Source organism: Galeopterus variegatus, unplaced genomic scaffold (genome assembly GCF_000696425.1).
Source record: "Galeopterus variegatus unplaced genomic scaffold, G_variegatus-3.0.2 Scaffold4981, whole genome shotgun sequence".
Taxonomy (NCBI): domain Eukaryota; kingdom Metazoa; phylum Chordata; class Mammalia; order Dermoptera; family Cynocephalidae; genus Galeopterus; species Galeopterus variegatus.
The window spans coordinates 31,047-52,849 of NW_007731092.1; the positions used below are offsets into that span (position 1 = coordinate 31,047).

Sequence of the window (21,803 nt, forward strand, 5' to 3'; positions counted from 1 at the left end):
ATGGGAAATGCAGCTCTGGAGATCTTTGAAGAATCATGGTGCCCTTTAGCATATTAAATGAAGTCTGTGTGAAACCCAGTAGGAATGTGTTTCGGTTTGGTTAAGTTGCTATTACCAAACTTTCATTGTGTTCTTGGGTACTGTAATTGTCAGTCTTTCCTTAACAGCTATTAACACCCACAAGCTCCAGAAAACCCACATTGAGATGTCTCAGCCTAGACAATGTCCAGTTATCTGGAATGGACTGCATTGTCAAACATTTTATCTGGATAAAGACACAGCCTATTGTATCTTCCTTATGTATATATGTTCAATATAAGGTAATAACCACATTTCAAAAAATGTAGGGAACAGAGAATAATTTTAAGACACATAATTCCAAGGTCAAACACAATGTGTTTTACAGAAGTTCTTAGCCTTGATGATATCCACAGATAGAATTTAGGGGGTCCATGAATGTAAATTTTAAAAAATTGTATATTTTCACTAACCTCTAGCTAAAATCTGGCATTCCCTCTGATTATAAATGTGGGGAACAAACCACAATAATGTTAGCAGTACCTATGTCTTTGTCACCAATAGAGATGACAGGTTTTTTATACTACTTCATAGAGGTTGCTAATATCCCCAAGAATTATTTATGCTTATCATGTGTTTTAGTCCGTTTTGTGTTGCTATAACAGAAATACCTGAGACTGAGTAATTTATAAGGAAAAGAGATTTATTTGGCTTACGATTCTGGGACAGCTGCATCTGTCACAGGCCTTAGGCTGCTTCTACTCATGGCAGAAAGTGGCAGGCAGCTGGCAGGTTCAAGCAGATCACATGGTAAGAGAGAGAGAGAGAGAGGAGGTGCCAGGGTCCTATAAACAACCAGCTCTTGCAGGAACTAATAGAGCGAGATCTCACTCAGGCCCCCCACCCCCAGGAAGAGCATTAATCCATTCATGAGAGATCTGCCCCCATGACTCAGTCAGTTGACTCAATCAGTCCTCAATGTGGACTGCCACATTGGGGATCAAATTTCCACATCAGTTTCGGAGGGGACAGCACATCCAAACTCCATCATCATATTTTCAAATGTCACTTGATGTACCACTATATGTTTTTTACTATGTTAATATCTTTTAATAGTACAAATTTATTTTTATAACATTTGATAACTATATTCAACATTATTTCTTTCCTTTGTGATAATTTTATTTTATGCATTTAAAACATCATTCTGAGAAGGAATCCTACCTCGCCAGACTGCCAGAGGGGTCTGTGACAAAAACGGGTCAAGAACCCCTGCTGTATTAACATTTAATATCCAGCCTTTTTATGAATGCCATTTTATATAATTGTACTTTTTATTTATGTGTGTGTATATATATATATATAATGTACCTACTTATATAAACACACAACAAAGAATATATATATATAAATATATCTACATATAAATATATCTGTTATAAATATATAGATAGAGGTACATATTTACATGTAAAGATATTATATATATACACACATATATAATTCTGTGTCCTTTGTTCAATAACTATATATCAGTTATTTTTTTATTATCTCATTCTTACTAACCACGTTCCACTATGGTTGTACTTTTAGGTTGTTTTCTGTTTTTAATTCATGCAAGTAGCTTTTCCTGTATTTTGGATTATTTTCTAACAGAAGGTTCCCAGATCTATATTGACACCGTGTCCTATGATATCACCTCACAGTAATTCCATTAGAACACACAGACACATGACCTCTCTGGCCACACACGTCAAGCTTCCTGAAGTTTCTAAGCCTGTTTTGTTAACCTGATTTATGGTTCAGATAAAGTCTGTTGACAAAACTTTATTTAAAACAACAACTGTTCTTTTGGTTTCTTTGTCCATAGGGATTCTAACATTGTTCTCAAGGTCAGAGGCCTGTAGATACTATTTTAAGAAGGAGAAAAAAATTGGTTTCTTAGCAGAGACTTATTTTTGCAAAATTGATGGGCTGATTTACTTCTTCAGTCATTTGGAATTGATGTTGGTTCTCCAAAGCCCCAAGGTTTCTCTTGGAGGGTTTGCCCTGAGGAAACTGAGTGGCTGGGCACTGCAAATAGGTTCCTTGTGGTTGTTTCTTAAAGCTCCAGGATTCTTCCTGTAGGAAGGTTGACATTCACCCACGTGTTGACATTGCATTTCAAGTGAATCTGGATACTTTTTCCTCCTCCCAAATGAATTGAAGTCGACTGAGCCACTTTTAATGACTCCAGTAAGCATAAAGCTCCAGGATTCTTCCTGTAGGAAGGTTGACATTCACCCACGTGTTGACATTGCATTTCAAGTGAATCTGGATATTTTTTCCTCCTCCCAAATGAATTGAAGTCGACTGAGCCACTTTTAATGACTCCAGTAAGCATTAGGTGGTGGTTTTGAAGGTTGTAAACGAGAGTTCGGTAGCTTGGCATTTGCAGTCTTTAATTATTGCTGTCTTACAGGCTCATCAGTTAGCATCCATGCAAGCGCAGGCTTATACTGGTGGGAATGCAAACCTCCCACCTGCTAATAACGAGGAAGAGGAAGATGAAGAGGATGAATATGATTATGACTATGAATCCCTTTCTGATGGTAAGAGAAACAGATCCCTGTGCTGTGTGCAGGAAACTGCTTGGATGATTTTTCACTTTTTTCTTTCTTTCTTTTTTTTTTTTTTACCAAAAGTAAGTCTGGAGCTCCATAGACCAACAATATAGATTGTTGTAGTATTGTCCGAGAGTTTCTGAATCCAGTCACTTAGCGAGGACCAAGCAAGGAAAGGGATTCTGTTAGCCACTGCAGTTGCCACCCAAGGAAAGAAGAGGGTATGGGAAGCAACACGGAGTCATTACTTAGATGAGTTCCTAGAGCAACAGATGGAATTACAGCAGAAATGCCCCATTTTCACCCTTGCAGTTTCTGGTGTGGCTGATGCTCTTGGCAGGAATTGCAGACTGTGGCTGAATCCTTTTTCTCTCCTGAACCACCTGCAGGGGTGGCATCACCACTCTGTGTCCTCTTGGTTTCTCTTCTTGCTCTTACTCTGACATTCTAGGAGTATAGAAAAGAAAGGAGCCTCATTTCCCTTCTCTTCCTGGTTTTCATGGTACTAAGCCAATGGAACATTTCCTTCTGGCCCCACCAAAGAAAAAAAGCACAGGTGATGGGCTAATGATGCAACACAAAAAAGTCACAAGAATGATGTCAACTACAGATTACTAGTGAAGGGTTTTTCTCATGTGAGAATTAGGTTTCAAGTGTATTTGATTTGTACTAAATTAGTGTCATTTGCTGGAGATTGCAAAATGTTTTCTCAGGTACCATTGCTGATAGTAAACTGTTTTCATTTTGGTGACTTCTGAAAGACAACAATATAGTAATGAGAAAACACTTTCATCACTAGTTACAGTCCAGTCCCTTTCTGCCCCCAAATATAATACCAGGCTATGTCCATTTAATATTTATTCTTAGTAATAACTGATTGCTTCATACCATCAATTAAAAGCCAATTTACTTGACCTGAAGCCCCATGAAATGCAAAGGACATATCTCATCAGATAATAAGAGGAGAAAATTAAAAGGAGTCAAGACAATTTCTTTGCAGCCCATTTCTGAAAAGTTGTGGAAATGTGCATATTTTTATACTGACTTATTCTTCCACGTGGATTTTTACTACAGTTGTGGTAATGTTCCACAGAAGAATAAATTGATTCAGATATGAAATAAAAACCGCACTTAAGAAATCAACTAATCCAGATGTCATTTGCCCCCGCAAGAAGTTAGTCCACTAGAAGACAAATTTACTCTCTGTCATAAATTACTCCTGTGCTTTTTCTGTACTTTTGAGAACAGGAAATGAGAAGCCTTTTTAAAATTGTTGTTATAGATGTTTTTGATTTGCAAATAACCAAATGAACAGGTGGGGGAAGGATCCTTCCCATTTATTTTCAGTTGAGAGAGTAAAATTTAACCCTCCACCACTGCATTTCTAAGATAGTTGCATGCACTTTTTATAACCCACATGGGCTGGGGTAGAGTATCAGTGGAAAAGGGGGTCCCACCAGCTTCTTCTCCAATAGGCTGTGAGACCTTGGCAATGCATTTCCACTTCTCCAGGCCTTAGTCCCTTAGGTATATAATGAACAGGTTCTGTGAAGTGTTTGGTAATGTTCCCACCCCCACCCCCACTTCTAGCACTAACATCTGTGGTCTAAGATTTCCCATTTCATTAAAAGATTCCTCTAATGCTAACTATTCTGATTGGATCATTATACAATATATGCATGTATTGAAACAACAAACTATACCCCATAAAAATGTACAATAAAAGAAAGGAAAAAGGAAACAGACAAGCAAACATCCCTCTGGCTGGCTGATTCCCAAACAGGCCTTGTAGTTATGCCTTGACTTGTTGAAGCTTGTCTTGTTAAGGCTTCTGTATGTGCCTGTTAAGTGCCTTGTCAACTGCACGCTTTTGATAGTGGTTGTGGTGCCTCAGCATCTCTGCTTTTCTCCACAATCTCTGCTTCTCCAGATGGGATAAAAAGGAAATAGAAACCTGACTGCTATGGGGATCACCATTTCCAGCTTCTTAGGGGGACCTCAGAGTTTTCTAAGCTTCCTTTGAGAATCAGAAGCTGTGACCTGTCACTTCCCGTAAATACACATACTCTCACAATTCTGCACACAATCACAGGAGTCTCACAAGCCCCCTAAGGCCTTCACAGGCATCCCAGGTTAGGAACCCGTCTCTAAAGTCTGGGTGTCCTTGGGGCCGGCCCGGTGGCGCACTGCTACAGTGCACCGCTTGGGAGCAAGGCGGCGCTCCCGCTGAGGGTTCGGATCCCACATACAGACTGGTTCCCGCTCACTGGCTGAGCGAGGTGCGGGAGCAACACCGAGGATTGCGATCCCGTTGCCAGTCCCGGTCCGGTACGGGCGCGACCCTGGGGGTTGCGATCCGTTGCCGGACACGAAAAAAAAAAGACAAAAAATAAAAAAAATAAAGTCTGGGTGTCCAGCTTATCTCTATGACAGCTCTAGTCCTCAGTTTTCATAACCGTAAAATGAGGCAGCGAGGTGCGGGAGCAACACCGAGGATTGCGATCCCGTTGCCAGTCCCGGTCCGGTACGGGCGCGACACTGAGGGTTGCGATCCGTTGCCGGACACGAAAAAAAAAAGACAAAAAATAAAAAAAATAAAGTCTGGGTGTCCAGCTTATCTCTATGACAGCTCTAGTCCTCAGTTTTCATAACCGTAAAATGAGGCATTTAATCTAAAGCCCCTTTTGGCTATAAAAATGAGATGATGCCTAGCCACAGAATTATTTCAAGAAAACCCTAAGGAAGTTGCAGACGAGGTTCATATATTTTAGGAATTGCTACCTGCCTTTTGGATAATACATTCTGAATGAAAATGTATTACATTGAATTTAATGAAATAAATAAAGATTTTTCCCCCAACCTTATTGTTTACCTCCACCAGTTTTGAACATACACTGGAGCACAACTTAGTATAGGCATATTCTATGACAGTGACTGCATGATTCTAACAAATTGATCGATTTCTGTCCATTTGCAATAAAGTTGTATTGGGAATATTACAATAGTCAGTAACTGAAAATAGGTAACATGAATGTGGCAGCCATTGGCATGATTAATGTTAACAATGTTTGCATTGCTTTTATTGCTAGCCCTGGCATCCCTTAATAGTGAAAATATCAAATCTATGGAACATTTCTTATTTTATTTATTTGGTAATCTAAGCTGTTGTTATTTATGCTTTACTTCATACCCTAGTTTAATTTATCGGGCTTTTTGTCTTAATTCTCCTTACTTTTATCCTCTTTCTGATTCTGTTTTTCTGTAGCAGATGTCCTTACTGCTTCCCCAGCTCCTAACGGTCAGGAAGGTAAATGCCATTTGAACTGGGCACTTTAACTGCATGGATGTCAGCATTCTGTTTCCAATTTCTTGGGCCTGATTAGCATGAAGTTGTGACACTTCTATGAATACAAATGTGATGAAATGATTTATCTCATTAATTCTTGGCAGCCTGCATGGCCCTGATTTGGTATAAGGATATTTTGGTCTAAGCATTTGTGGTCTAATGAGAGAGTAAATCATGAGTGAAAAATTAGCATTTTTGTTTTTCATTTCAAAAGAGCGTAATCATGATATACCTCTAACACTTTTAGAATCATTCTGAATAGAAATTTCAAAAAAAGAGCAAACTATAAGATTATCTGTCATACTTAGATATACATCAAAAAGTTTGTGGAAAAATAGAATTAAAAGATGATATGCCCACCCCACCCCCACCCCCCAAAAAGAAGAAAGATATAACACCAAGGTCCAGGGTTCAATCCCAGTACCAGTCAGCTGCCAAAAAAAAAAAAAAAATTAAAAGATAATATGAATCTTTCCACAAACTTTTTGAAGTACCCTCGTATTTTAGTTCCTATCCTTAAGATTATAACTTAATAAATTTATAACAATCATGAAAACTTTACTTTCTAATTAATTATAATTATGAAAAATTTACATAACAATAAGCCTTCCCCACCCACCCCAACCCCTGATTTTGACATTTCTCAAGGAAAGGAACGAATAGCTTCATTTCAAAGTGATTTAATCATATAAGTGCCATCTAGAAGTGCTTCAACCACTAAATCCTTCTCAAACTTGTGTGCTGTCAGCTTCTTGACACAGGATATCTTCTATAACATTTGCACTGTTCCAGTCATCCTTATGAAAAAGAGTGTTCTCATTTAGATTATGTCTCTATGGTACCAAAACTGCTGGCAAATGACTCCATGATTTGGAAACAGACATATAAACCCAATTTTACAAATTATACCTGAAGCCATAATTTTGGTACCATGTAGCCAGAGCCTCAGTCTTGCAGATAAGTATGCATATCTACATGTCCTTGCAATGAGGAACAAACACACAGCCCTTCAGTAAAGTTCTTTGTCACTGACACCTCCTAACTCATTTCAGACAACATTCTGGAAGACAAACCTGAAAATAAGTCATGTAATGACAAGCTTCAGTTTGAATATAATGAAGAAGTCCCCAAGAGGATAAAGAAAGCAGACAACTCTGCTTGCAGCAAAGGAAAGGTGGGTGAACAGAGTATTCACTGACACCTGGACCAGTCAGTTTCCAGTGCGATTCCACTTCCTATCCCTTTTCTTCATCTTTCCCCACACTTTCCCTGAGATGCCAAAGTCCATGTGATGATAATATGGGACACCCACTTGCCATTTCTAGAAGGTTAGTCATTGATTCATCCAACCAATACCTACTGAAGGTCTATGTGTGGCAGAGGAGGTGATTTAGTGATGCAGGTAAACAGTGCTTGTAGATACATACAAAGAACAGTGATCACACTGTGTCATCAGAGAATCAAGGACAGGTTCTCAGGGAAGATGATGTTTGAGAAGGAAGATTTGGCCAAAATAGGCAAAAACAAGGCATTTAGGCCAGGAGGACAGCCTGGTATGTTCAGGTAACTGCAAGATGTTTTAAAGGCATTTGAGATGACCAAGAAGACAAACCAGGGCCAGGTTGTAAGTGTTAGCAGAGGAATGAAACTGAGAATAGGAAAATAAATGAGATACCTAGACCCTACACTCAAGTGCCTCCAAGTATATAGAATCTGAGCAAATCTGTATAGACACAGTTGCAGTGACATTGTTAGAGAATAGAGTAATAAAATATGTCAAAACTTTGAGCCACAGAATATAGTCAGTCCTCTATTTATTCAACAAGTGTGCATTGACTCTCCCATGTGTAAGACAATGGACTTCCCTGAGGGAAGACGAAGGATGAATTAGACTCATCCCTTGTCCTCAGAAAGCTTTTAGTCTAGGAAAGGTGTTAGGCCATGTATTTGGATAAACACCAAGCACGGGGAAACACACTGATGACCCCAGAGACATATAGTTAAAGAGCTTTGGGAATTCAGAGGTGGGTGGTATATACCTTCCATGTAAAATGGTATCATTTTCCCTTGATAGGTTTACGACATGGAACTGGGAGAAGAATTTTATCTTCCCCAGAATAAAAAGGAAAGCAGACAGATTGCACCAGAGCTTTCTGACCTTGTCATCTATTGCCAAGCAGTAAAATTTCCAGGTAAGAGTAAGCAATATCATCTATAACATTTAAAGATACCAAAGTATACAAATATGCTATTTATTTAATTGAGCATCGTGAATACTCACCAAATAACTAAATTGTGTTGCCGAAATTATTGTTATAATACCATCTAAATACTTATTATTATAATATGCTTTGATGCTCATGAGGAAGAATACCATAAAATGTTCATTTTCCAAATCACACAATGTCTTTTTATATAATTGTTTATAATAATGATAATATGAATAATATTCATAATATCTAATAGCTAAAATAAGCACTTAAATACCAAGATTTATGCTAATTATTTTACATACATCATTTCCTTGACTATTCATAATGATTCTATGAGGTAGGTGTTATTATCCCCATTTTTAAATAAAACAAAGTCTGAAAGAGATGAAGTAATTTGCCGAAGGTATCAGAGTGTGTCATTTAAGACTGTTTTGCTTGACAGTGGCAGAAACTGATTTAAGCAAAGAAGGATATTTATTCGCTCATGTAATGAAAAATGAAGATATACGAGGGCACTTCAAAAAGTTTAGGGAAAGAGTCTTATCGTCTTTCATTTCTGTCTTTTTACAAACTTTTCAGAGTATCCTCACACGAGTTTCAGGTACAACTTGATCCAGGGCACATTCTTTCTCTCCATTTCTCACTCTGCCTCCACTATGATGGCTTTATTCCCTTTGGCAGATGGCTGTAGCAGGCTAGTTCTACATGCTTCCAGATTCGGCTGTGGTGTAAGGGTCTCTTCCAGAACTTCCAGCAGTAATTTCCTTGTTTGTCATCTGGGTCCTTTGCCCAAACCTCAGCTAATCACTATGGCCAGCAGGGTGCAGTGCTCTGACAGTCTGGGGCCTATTTCACATGCTCCATCCCTGAGTAGGGTAGAGAGGCTCCACCCAAACTACAAGGACAAAGGATGGGGTTGCAGTAGGAGAGGAGGTTTCCCCAATTGCCCATTTCTAGAAGTACAGTGAACTTATGCTGATGAACCACTTTCCCAAAAATGTGTTCATTTCAGTTCATACATGGTAGACCTACAATTCTGCAGCCTGTTTGTCTCCAGAGTCCTCACCCTGACTGTCTTGTTAGGGTTTATTACCAATGATCTCACCCAATGGTGTGTCCCACAAATGGGACACCAGGAAGTGGAGGGCAAATAGGAATGTATATCAATATATGTGGAAGTCAAAAAATTCATCTCTTCCTACTAAGAAAAAGAATTCCTTTGCATAAGATTTCTAAGGACAGGAAAGGAGCTGAGATTGGAGGATCAGCCTAGATGTTAGTAAAAAGGGTATATAAACTTGGCCTGGAGAGAGGAATTAAAATGCCAACCATCATCTTTTTAAGATGAGCTGAACTCAGGTCCTGACTCTCAGAGCTTATCTTAAAGCACTGGTTCTCACACTGTGCCTAGCAAATGGGACAGAGGTATTGGGCTTAAAAATTAGGTAATAGGGGCCTTTTTATACCCCAGATAGAATCTTAGATAGAACTTTTTAAATTTTAAGTTGTTTCCCATAAACTGTTTTTAGACTTTTGGCAGATGCTATTGCTTGTCTGCTAGTAAATCTGTTGAGGAGTATATAAATGAATAAATAGCAAGCAAAGACTTCAAAGAAGTGCAAGAACCTAGCCATTTGTTTAGTTTCACAGATCATGACTTTTAGTCACATAAGTACAATATGATTACATTTGCAGCTGGTGAAAGTGTTGTTATGATGGAGTAAAATTCTTTCTCTGTCAAAGAGCATCGTGGCTGGCATGTCCTTCACCATAGGAACAAGTATGAGGACCACGCCATTCAAGAATCACACTCGCTTCATCTCTCATTCTTTATACATGCAGCTGACGCTACACTCAAACCATTCTACTGGCTTTGTCTGTTCTTCTCAAGAAGAGTAAATAAAGTGAATAGTAAATAAAGTAAATAAAGAGCACAAATTCCCAAAGATATTTGAAGTCAGTGTGAAAGATAGTTTCTGTGCAAATACAGAATCATGGAAGGGTCAAGAGGTCATTTGGTCGAGCTTCTGACTTGAGGCACAGGCTAAGCATGTGGTTGTTTGGCTTGTTTTTAAAATTCCAAGTATGTTGATTTTTTAAAAAAGTGTTTACATAGTACCTGTTCTTTATAGGTATGCTATTTTTAAATTTTTACTTCTTAGTAATTGAAGTTTCTTACATTTTTCTTTCCCAACTTTATTTCCTTTTTCAAAATAACTAACTTGTGTTGGCAGAATCATTTTATAATACTTTCTAAATATTTATTGTTATTATTTGTTTTGATGCACATGAGGAAAATACCATTAAATAGTCATTTTGCTTTGCTATTGATTATAACTCTGCTAGATTATTAATTTCAACATATCTCACCTTTCACCATCCCAAGTCCCTTCCTGGGAGCCACATACAAACAAGCCTTCAGCGCAGTGAGGCACCCAAAGACCATGTGGTAGGAGGCCCACAGATGCAAAGTAACTTCTCAAAGATCACAAACCTTGTTCAGTCCCAGGGCGAGAGCCAGAAGTCAGGGCTCAGTTCCCAGTGCTGAGCTCTTTTCACCCCACTATCTTGGCTTTCTTAGAGCCAAGGAGGTAGCTGAGTTTTTTCTACCTTTATACCTGCTTTCTCATTGGATTTGTTTCTCAGTTACTTTTAGTACTTACATCTTCCTGTTTTTTCTCCTTCTAATAGACAAAAAAGAAGGACGTTATTTTTATCATATGACCGCACCAACTCAGTTTCTGGATACTTCCCTGCAAGCTCCCCAGCATCCCCTTTCTCATCAGGCACCTACATACACCACAGTCTTTCCAGCTTCCAGCCTTTGCTTAGACAGTTCTCAACCTGGCCTGTCCTTCCTCCTCCCTCTTGTCACTATACAAACTCCAAGGTCTAGGATCCCTGTGAAATGTGTGAGACTCTTCAACCTACCATAATGTCTCCTTTCTGGGAGCTCCTTGCATTTATAGGTACATGTTTGGGTACCTCCTGGGTCTCTCATTGTTCCCCAGTTAAGAATACAGACTTCTAAGAAAAATATTACTAGATGGTGACAAGGTCTTTGGACAAGATCATTTGTCAGAGACTGGGCTCTTGGCTACCATGCTTGGTGACTTTGGCCAAGGCAAATCCCCTCTCTGAACCTCCGTTTCCTCACTTGAAAGTGGGTTTTACTAGAATCCGTGTTTACCACACTTGCTGAAATCACCAGAATCACCCAGGCTACTTGGTTAAAGTACCAATTCTCAGGCCTCTCTGCAAGGGATTTCCATTTGGCAGGTAGCTGTGAGGCCCTGGTACCTGAGCTTTTGATACAGGTGATTCAGGAGCATCAGAACTAGGTGGTCTAGAAGGCTGATTCTGAGGGGGATTTTGCCTCTTTCTCATTTAGATTCACCACAAGAGTGGGTGCTCAGGGATTCCATGGTGAGGCCTATCCAGAAGGTGCTGTGACTTCCGGGGTTCATTTATATTCCTCCTAAGGAGCCACATGGGAAGAGCCTTCCAAATTTCAGCCCATTCACTTGACACACACCCTCATTTTCTCAGCATGGAGTTCCCACAGCACTGAGAAACACACTTTCTTCATCAAACAGTGGTTTGCTAACAAGCCATTTGAATCACCTAAGTGGGACCCTGCGTTCTTGGATAGCTTCTGGCTGGCTGGGTGTGGGATGCTGGCATTAAGGCTCCCTCTCCTCTTCCCCATAACTCCGCCTCCCCTTTCAGGCTGCTGTCCTCCCCTGAGAGTGCTGGCAGTCAGCCCCCACTGCGCCTCTGGGTTATTCAAACCATACAATATCACCACAGGACAAAACACTTTAGGGACAAAGGGATGTGTTTCAGCAGAGGAGAGTAGAATGCTAACCAGTACACCACTGAGAGGTAACCCTGTTCACTAAAACTTAGCCCCAGTGCCTCCCAAAATCTTGCAACACTAGTGAAGACAAATTTTCAGTGCCTGCTGTGAGGCCCTCCTGCACAGAGCATGCAGGAAATGCACTCAGAGAGGGCATCCAGAAGAAAGCCTAGCACTGATGACATATACATTGCTTGTGGAATCAGGGGGTTGGTTTCACAGCCCACAGACAAATCAGAATTTCTGCAGGAAGATATCATCATATGCTCTGTCTTCAACTTATTCTTAAATGCCTACAGGCTTCCAGTTGGTGATCATCTCAAACTTCTGTCTCAAAGATTTCGTCACCATCAGATGTTCCAACATCTATGTGAGAGTACTTCAAAAAGTTTGTAGAAAGAGTTGTATTATTGTTTAATTCTATGTTTTCCACAAGCTTTTTGAAATACCATCGTATCTAAAACAGAAGCATTCTCATTCACAACTGTAAGAAAACACACGATGAGAGGAAAGACCCTAAAATTAACTGGAAAGACTCAGCCAAAGAAGAGAAATAGCCACCAGACTGACCACATGGGCTTAAATCCCAGCTCTACTTCTCCATGACCTTGACTTGGACAGTTGTGTAGCCTCTCTGCATCTTGGATTCCGTATCTAAAATAGGCATTACTGTCCCAACTTGCAGGGTTGCTGTAAAGATTAGCAATAAAGTGCATAACATGCTTAGCACAACTATGGAGCATAGCTGGCTTTCTGGAAGTGTTGAAATTGGTAAATGGACCAACAGGGTAGATGAAGGTTCTTTGTTGCTCTTTCAGTTATTTCTCTAGCCCTTTCCCACAATTCAAAGTCCTTCCCCTTTAGTGATCACCCAACCTCTGTTTTCTTCTCTCCACAACAGCACAACCAGAGTCTTCACAGAGGGGCCCACATACCTGTGGGGCATGTCGACAGTGCCAGGTTATGTGCAAAAGCCCCAGAATGAACAGTACCCCTCTCCCTGGCCCATTATCAGTTTTACTTGGGAGAAAATCTGTTGTTATATCATTGCAATGAGCACAAAATTCACACAACTTTTAAGATCAAAGCATGAGAACTCAATAGTCTGTCCATCTTTGCTGTTATAAGTACTTTAGAGGAAAAAAACTTAGATGCCCCTAATTAAGCAAATAATTGTAACAGCTGCTGTGGGTGAACATTTTCCCTGAAGAAGACACTTTAAGTATGTATGTATACATTATCTCGTTTATTCCTAACCACAGCCCTTTTACAGATAAGGAAGGAGTGGTCCAGAGAGGTGAAGTAACTTGTGTGAGGCTGCACTGCTAGGAACAGGGTTTAAACCCAGGTGTGTCTCACTCCAGAGTCTGTGCTCCTAAACACTATCCTGTCTCTGATGATGATGTTCTTGGAAGTGTTTTTGCATCTCAAAGAGGACCTCCTGGATGCTGCTTCAGCTAAGGAATTACTCTCTAATGGTACAATTAGAGACAGTGGGAACTATTTGGAGGCTACTCTGGCTTCATTGGTGCCCTTAGATCTCTCTCCCTACACTGGAGCCAGGTCTGTGTGATGTGCGTTCATTCCCTCATTAAGCAAGTAGGTACTAAGTTCCTGCTCTGCACCAGGCATTAAGGATCCAGGCAGTGGTTAGACCAGGAGTGAGAAGGAGAAGCCATGAAACATCATTATCATCATAATGTATTTCCCATTTAATCCTCAGAATCCTATGAGTGAGTTCCTATAATTGTACCCATTCTGTAGAGAAGGAAACTGAGGAACAAAGAAGGTAGGTGGTAAGTCAAGGCTCATAGCACTGGGAATTGAATCTAGACAATGTGACGCTGACACTCAGGCTTGTAACTTTTCTTTCATCCCCTCAAATCGAATAATTAGCTCCTGATAACTAAATATTGACTGCACCACTTTCTTTTCATGCAGTTCTTCAAAATCTTTCTGGTGCATAGTCAACTAGCATTGTGTGTAATTTTGTGGTCATTTTGTAATAAGTATGCAGTTCTTTTTGCATTTGCCTACAGAGATGAAAACTTTGCTATAATTGCCTACAATGCTATTAATAACGGTGCTAAAAATGCTACTCGATAGATCTTCTGTACTAGGTTACAAGGGAGTAGTAGGACTTCAAAATAAACATGAACAAGGATGGAAAATGTTGAGTTCCCTTGCTTGTAGTTTTTGGCTTATTTATTTTCATTTTGTGGGAACAGGCCTGTCAACTCTAAATGCATCTGGCTCTAGCAGAGGAAAAGAAAGGAAAAGCAGGAAGTCCATTTTTGGCAACAATCCGGGTAGAATGAGCCCAGGGGAGACAGCATCATTTAACAAAACATCTGGAAAAAGTAAAGTCACCTTCTTACAATGTCTTTGCTTGATTTTGCATGCTGAATGATTCAGATATCTTACTAAGTACTTCCCTTGAATTTTTTAATTCTTTTTTTTTTAATTTTCATGAGCATTCATATTGTCTAAGTGTGGTACAAATGTTTTTAAATTGCTAATTTACACTTTTAACTTATCAAAAATAGCATTTCACTGAGATGGTCTAATGGTGTTTGCCTCAAAAGTAAAAATTGGAAGCACCTTGGAACATCCTAGTGGTTCTTGGAACTGCACCCTTCACCATTATCACCCCAGAAGATATATCTATTTTATTTCTAATTACTTTTTATTATGAACATAATAAATTCTCATAGTTAAAAACTGGAACAATACAGAGTATTATTAAAATTCCTTTCCACCCTGAATGTCCTGGTGCTACTCCCTAGAGGTAACCACTGTTAAGTTTACTGTGTTTTGTTAAAAAACAAAAAAAGGAGGTGGATCCTATTAAGGTAACCCAAATGGGATATAACCAAATATACTCATATAAATTTTATACTTGCTGTATCTTTTCACATAACTTTATATGTATCTACCTTATTCTCTTTAATGCCTGTGTGGTACAACATTGTTTGGATATACTGTCCTTTATTTAGTCAGTTCCACATTGATAGAATGTTTGGGTTGTTTCCTGTTTTCGTTTTGTTTTTTCTATAAAAAAAAAAAAATCAGTGCTGGAGTGAGTATCCTTGTATGTATATTGCTTTGTATTTGTGTAAATATACCACAGGACAGATGAAGTTCTGAGGCAAAGGACTTTCAGGATTTTAATTTAAATAGGTATTGCTACACTCACTTAAAAACTCAGTAGCCACCATGTTGTTTCAAGGTAGTGACTAACTCACCAGCATAACTTACAATGTATTCTGATGTATCGATGTGCTATGACTGTTTACTGGGATGTTGTTCAGGTTTATCTTTCTAAAACGCTTAAAGTTTTCTGTACTAATCTGAGACTAATCTTTTGGGGGGTTTAGGTTCCTGTGAAGGAATTCGACAGACCTGGGAGGAATCTTCTTCCCCTCTCAACTCTTCCACGTCCCTCAGCGCTATCATTAGAACTCCCAAATGTTATCATATCTCATCGCTGAATGAAAACGCTGCCAAACGTCTTTGTCGCAGGTATTCTCATAAACTGATCCAGCACACCGCCTGCCAGCTGCTGAGGACCTACCCGGCTGCCACCCGCATTGACTCATCCAACCCCAACCCCCTCATGTTCTGGCTCCATGGGATACAGCTCGTGGCACTCAACTACCAAACTGATGGTAATAGGCCTGCATCCTCCCCTCTCTCCTTTGCATCTCATATTTCAGTAAATGCAGTTCAACAAACATTTTTTCTTTTCTTTTCTTTTCTTTTTTTTAAGGAATATTTTATTTTATTTTATCATTTTGTCTTATTTTATTTTACCTAGCAGCTGGCTGGTAAACATTTTTTCAAAGGGGCAGGAGTCCAGACTGGGGCACATCATTCGTGAGGGTGAAAATACAGATGACAGAACACCGAAGTGAATTTGATACTGAATTGTGCCCCTGATGTTTCAGAGTTAAGTTGATAGAAAAGAACCTTGAAGGGGACCCTCATGGTCTCCTGGTCCTTGACCCTTTTTTAAGGCACTTTTTTAAACATAAGACCGCTCTGTCAAGATCTGTTAAAGATCTCTTAGGGCATGGATTTTCTAACACTGCTTAGTCACCTGTCTCGCTATGCAGTTGTTCTTGCAGGCAAAAAGTAGTGTTGTTCCAGACACTTTCCAAGTTAAAACCATCTTAGTTTCCTTTCATCCCTTTGAAATTGAGATGGAGAACAATGGTCAGTGCTTTAAGTGTAGCTAACAGAAGGAAAACAAGCCTGTGAATTAGACAAACAGAAAGCAGTGTTTGTGTTTCTCCACTGTGTATGAGACTCTTGATACGAGGCCTAAAACTCCAGAGTAAAAGCTGCTGTCAGTTGCATACTCACTGTGCGCCATGTACTGTGCTGAATTCTTGGCCCCTTATTATCTTATTTAATCTTCACAACAACCCACAGAGATGGGTACCTTTATGAACCCCATTTCTCAGATGAGAGAACCAAGGTGCAGAGGAGTTAATTTGCTCGAGGTTGCAAGATGACTTGTAATACTAAATTCAAGGACTCTGAGAGTTTAGAGGATAAAGTGTTTTGTTTCCACTTGGTTATGGGGCAGGAAGGGACCCACAAAAGGTGAGAAAAGAGTAGATGAGGAATGTTTCCTAGAAGCTCATTTAAAAACCACAGTCTTTGAGTAGCCAAGCAGTGAGCAGCACTTATCATCCATCTCACGTGAACTGAATCCGATCCCAACTAACTGTGCTGAACCATAAACCACAGCACAGCCCTGTCTCCAGTTGAGGTCAAACCACAGCTTTGGCTCTGGGACCAGCTAACTACCTGGCACTGGTGCCAACAGTGTCCATTTGTGACTGATCCTGACGACATATGGTTAGAGATTTTGGTCATGTTTTTTTGCCCTTGTTATATTTGCTTCTTTCAGTTGAAATTAAATAAGATAATGCAGGTGAAGTACCATACTTAGCATAGTGCCTGGCGCACAGAAAGCATTCCACAAATGTTAGCTATCATTAAGTGTGTTTGATAAGTTATGAAAACAATATGATTTGGAGTACCAAATGGAAATAATAGTGAAATTCTTTCAAAGTTGTAAAGATTTTATTTTCCATTTCTTTTCAATCTTTCCCTAGTGGCTTGTGGGTTCACCTCTCTGGCCCTGTCTGTAGCTCTGCCTGTATCCACTGGCGCCCTTGGTTATTATGATACTGAAATATTTTAAATAAAGTGAAATAACTAGCAATATGGTTTTCTCAAGGAAATGGAAATGCGTTTGGTTTTGGATGTGTCCTTTCTCCCGAAGTGCCAAGACTGGTGCAGACACACTGGCTCCACTGATGGCAAAAGGAGCCACAGCTGAAGGGACACAGGAAGTTACCACTCCTCAGGCCACCACACAGTCCAGCAGCACAGATTAAAGCTGCAGCTTGTCCTTCACTTGCCCATGAAGGCTTTGCCTCTCTCCCAGATCAAGCTGGAAGTTCATGTTCAAGCTGCCCACTCAGGGGAGGCGGCTGACTGTGTTGTGTGGTTCATCCTTAAGTTTCTCTGCATAATCTTCCAACCCAGTAGGGAGTACTATCATATAACCCCTCTTGATTCAATGCAGCAAGCATTGGTTAAACATCTCCCCACGCTGGACAAAGCACAAGCTACATGCACTGTTAGTCTGTTCATCTGTAAAATGGTCTTCATTTCTGCAAACTGGGGGTAGAGCCTGGTTCAATATCTTGTGCACAGTAGATGTCCAATGAATGCATGCTACCCCGAGCTGAAGCAGATTGTCCCTAACAGCCCCACTGCAATCTAAACCTGTGGTTCTTGATTTTGGGTCCAGATCTCTTCCAGATACTTACTTCTCTGTGAATTACAAATCCAAATAGATAAGAGTCAACATTGGAATCACCATTTTTTAATTGTCAAAAGGTATTCCTAGGTTAGGAAGTACTCTCCCAGTGTTGTTCCAATACGTCCCATAGATCATTTGCCTTTCCACTTTCTGGATTTCAGGGGACCCTGATGCCCCAAAGGGGTGTTCATAGACTTAGTGCCATCTCTTCCCAGGCTTTCTGCTGGTTCCTTCAACTCCCAAGAAGGTCTGAAGTGATCTGGAACCAGGAGTATCCCAGGTTCACACTCCATAAAACCAATTCTTAAGTTTGGAAACTGACCTGAGGCTGCTATGCAATCCCTTGGTTATTGCTGGCAACAGTCCCTCTAAGTTCTTGCCATCTAGGACAGAACGATTCCTACCTCATATACCAGGACCTACCAGTGTGTAAACATGCACCACCAGTCAAATGATTAGCCTCTTTTTAAAAAGCATTTATTATGCTTTCTTGAATAATAGTCACACGTTTTATGGTGACTTTTCCAGCCCCCAAATATAGGGATAAGTATTATGAGAATGATGTTTACTTAATGGAGTTTTTGTTTGTTTGTTTGTTTGTTTTTAATGATTAGAAGACCATAAAGACAACGGTATTCTTGGTCTCCCATCATATGCATTGATTCAGAGGGGTAATTGGGTTACACTGAGAGTAAAAGTCCATACTGTTTCAAGTGGTAAAACAGGGGGTTTTCAAACTTTAGCCCCCAATGAAGATGACCATCCCTAGAGGACAGTTAGAGGGCTAGATTTGAGATCACTCCTTTATTTCAAACTGAGCAGCTCCACGTCGATCTGTTTTGCATTTTGAGTCAACAAATGAGATCTTTGTTAAGAAAAAGTGCTTCACAGTGTTGGAAAGCTATTGGAATAAACACAGTGCTCATGAAATCAAACTTTAAACCTAAATGGGGTTGACATCATAATCATAATATAGTAGTTACTGTTTATTGAGCACCTTCTATGTGCCAGATGCTGGGGTAGGGACTTTCCTGCACCATCTCATTTCTCATCACGATACCACTATGAGATTGAGAACTACCAGTCAGGCCGACTGAGTTCAAATTGTAGCTTCTGCCACGTAGCAGCTACATGCTTTGGGTGTTTTCACATCTTTGTGCCTCAGTTTCCCCATCTATAAAAATGGAGATACTGAAAGAATCTACCTCATGGGTTACTGGGAGGCACTTGATGCACATAAAATGCTCAGAATGGTGTCTGGTACTTAGGAAGAGCACAGTGTGTGCAGTTATTACTATTATTAGTATATTATTAGTATATAATACTATTATTAGTATATTCACTTCACATCTGCCAACCCCACATGAGCTAGTTTGCTTCAATGTCTTAGCCACATCTATGTTCTTCTGTCACAGAGTGGTCTGGAAGAGAATTTTTCCCCACTCCAAGTGAGACAACACAACCTCAATGAACCTCTCACATCAGGACTGGAAGTGGCCTGAGAGATGGGGTCCCATATACTCATTTTACAGATAAGGAGACTGAGGCCCAAGGTGCTTCCATATGTCTAAGACATCTTACCCCAGGAATTCCTGCACACGATCCTGGCCAACCCTACATACACAGAAAAATTTTACACACGAGACAAGTGGGGGCCGACTTCTCGCTGCTCTGAGGCATTTACCACACTCTTCCTTAATTGTTGATCCATGTAGCAAAGTTCATGCTATACATGTAAGGAATCTGCCAGAGGGAAAGGAACATTGGTCAGGTGTGTCTCATAAATCTTTTGCTCATTTGGGCAACTTTTATACAGACTCGCGCCATCAGATGAACACTTGAGTGTGTAAGAGCCCAGAAAGCAGCCCAGGAATCTGATCATTCATCAAAGAACTGTGCCAAATAAAATTGGCCACAAAAGACCCGAAGCCTTTGTGAGAGTTCCTGAAATTTATTATTGAGGGGATTGTGGACATGATGTGAATCATATGTGACGATGATTTTTTTTTTTCATATTTAACTACAATAACAAAAAAGGTAGAAGTGTTGCAATGTATGCGTTGAAACTGATTTCAAGGAAAAGCTTTTTTTTTTTTCTGGCTATTCTTCTGTTCTTTCTCATATAATTAGGATTTTTTCTTACATTTGAAATAACAAAAATTGGCCATACAATGGTCTGCATGGCTTGGTGTTTGGGGATAACAAAATGGCATTATTCCTTTCCAAAATTCAGTATAACGTGAGAAATTTCACAAGATTTTTCAGATGGATGTGGTAAATTTGTATTTGCAAAAGAAGTTTTTAAGTGGCAACCCTGGTTTGGAGTGGGAACACTGGGTATATCCCTGAGGAGAGGGATTCTTATCTCATGTTACCTGCTGTATCTCTGGTGTCTATCAAGCCTGGCACATAGTAGTTGCTCATCAATCTGTAGAATGAATGGATGATTATGTCTTCTTCATGCTTGAACTTAGGGAAAATTGATGCTAAGTTTTTTTGAATTTTAAAGTAAGTGTATAAGATGACATTTAAGTGACAAAGTAACAAGCAATCTTGGCTTTGTTTGTTTTGCAGATCTCCCTTTACATTTAAATGCTGCAATGTTTGAGGCTAATGGCGGCTGTGGTTATGTTTTGAAGCCTCTAGTTTTGTGGGACAAGAACTGTCCCATGTATCAGAAGTTTTCTCCATTGGAAAGAGACCTGGACAACATGGACCCTGCAGTCTATTCTTTAACTGTAAGTATGGCCCCTATTGTAAGAATAGAGTGAGGTGGTTATGCCTTCCTGAATATGAACTGGTTTTGAATTCAAGGCATTGCAAAGCTGTCATGTCACAATTTTGGTCACACAGAAATAGTTTCCTAAATAATTTCTTTATCTCCCAGAAAGCAGTAGCGATAGTGGTGTGTACTATCACCAGATACTGTGTTTGCCGGAGCCCAGTAGGTGGTGTTATGAGGTCCCTGCTTCACCAGATGTGCTAATGATAGTAATTCTGTCTTCCAGGGCCCACAGAACAACTACAAGTATATCCCATAAAAGTTGAGCTCCTTGTTAGATCAGCTAATCTTAACCTCCCATAAGCTCTAAGCTCAGATACTGGCATCAGTATACAAATACAATTAGTCATCTTTCCTTCTTATTGTTAACTTTTGTCATTCCTGGGCCTTATTCCTTTTATCACCTCAGTAACTTATTGTCAAAACTCCACAAACTCCCCTTAAAAATAGAGACCTGGTAGCTCTTCACTCAGTTTTACTTCCTGTTCTTTTGCTCCCTCGTAGCTGACAGAGGGGAAAAGAGCTGAGTGCAGGATAGGAAAGAGAGGGAGGGACAAGTCATCTCTCCTACAAAGGAAGAACGCCAAACAGCCCTCTGCTCACTACCCCCCAAGCCCCTGGGATAGCCCCATTCACCAATTTCCCTACCACCCAAACTGCTTTTTCTCTTGTCCTAGGACAATAGGGCAGTGGCCCCTTTTCTATTTGATCATTTAGCTGGATCATTTAGAGTCGAGTGTAGTTTTATCTGTTTACAAAAGTCTATGAATTTATGAATTAACTTTTTGTTTGTTTGTTTAAAAGAGTTAACTTCTGTGGATGGCTGTGCATTAACTTTCGACATGTCTGTGACTTGCTCCAAAAGTAAACTATTCTAGAAAAAGCTTTTGAACTTATAAAATATACTCCTACAGTATTTTGAACAGAACATTAGTAACAAACTTGTGGTTCCCTTTTATAAGGTCTTATTTTCTCTCGCCTTCTATGAGAAACTTAATTTCATCTTCATCGCTTGGTTTTTGAAATTTGAACATTTTGACAGTTGAAAGGTTATAGTTAAGTGAATGTTGTTGACAAGATAGGCTTTGCACATGATTCCAGTCATGGGATTACCTGATTACAATGACTGACTTTTTTAAG

At 39.8% G+C, this 21,803-nt stretch overlaps 1 protein-coding gene across 1 annotated transcript in view; it reads left to right on the forward strand.

Annotated features, from left to right (window-relative positions):
* Positions 1–21,803, forward strand: part of LOC103604120 (1-phosphatidylinositol 4,5-bisphosphate phosphodiesterase epsilon-1) — a 58,217-nt gene that overhangs the window by 16,120 nt on the left and 20,294 nt on the right. The window contains exons 9-14 of the mRNA XM_008588710.1: positions 2,480–2,609; positions 7,020–7,141; positions 8,042–8,159; positions 14,268–14,399; positions 15,417–15,707; positions 20,456–20,619. Of these exons, the coding sequence (XP_008586932.1) occupies positions 2,480–2,609; positions 7,020–7,141; positions 8,042–8,159; positions 14,268–14,399; positions 15,417–15,707; positions 20,456–20,619 (957 nt within the window). The remainder of the gene's footprint in view (positions 1–2,479; positions 2,610–7,019; positions 7,142–8,041; positions 8,160–14,267; positions 14,400–15,416; positions 15,708–20,455; positions 20,620–21,803) is intronic.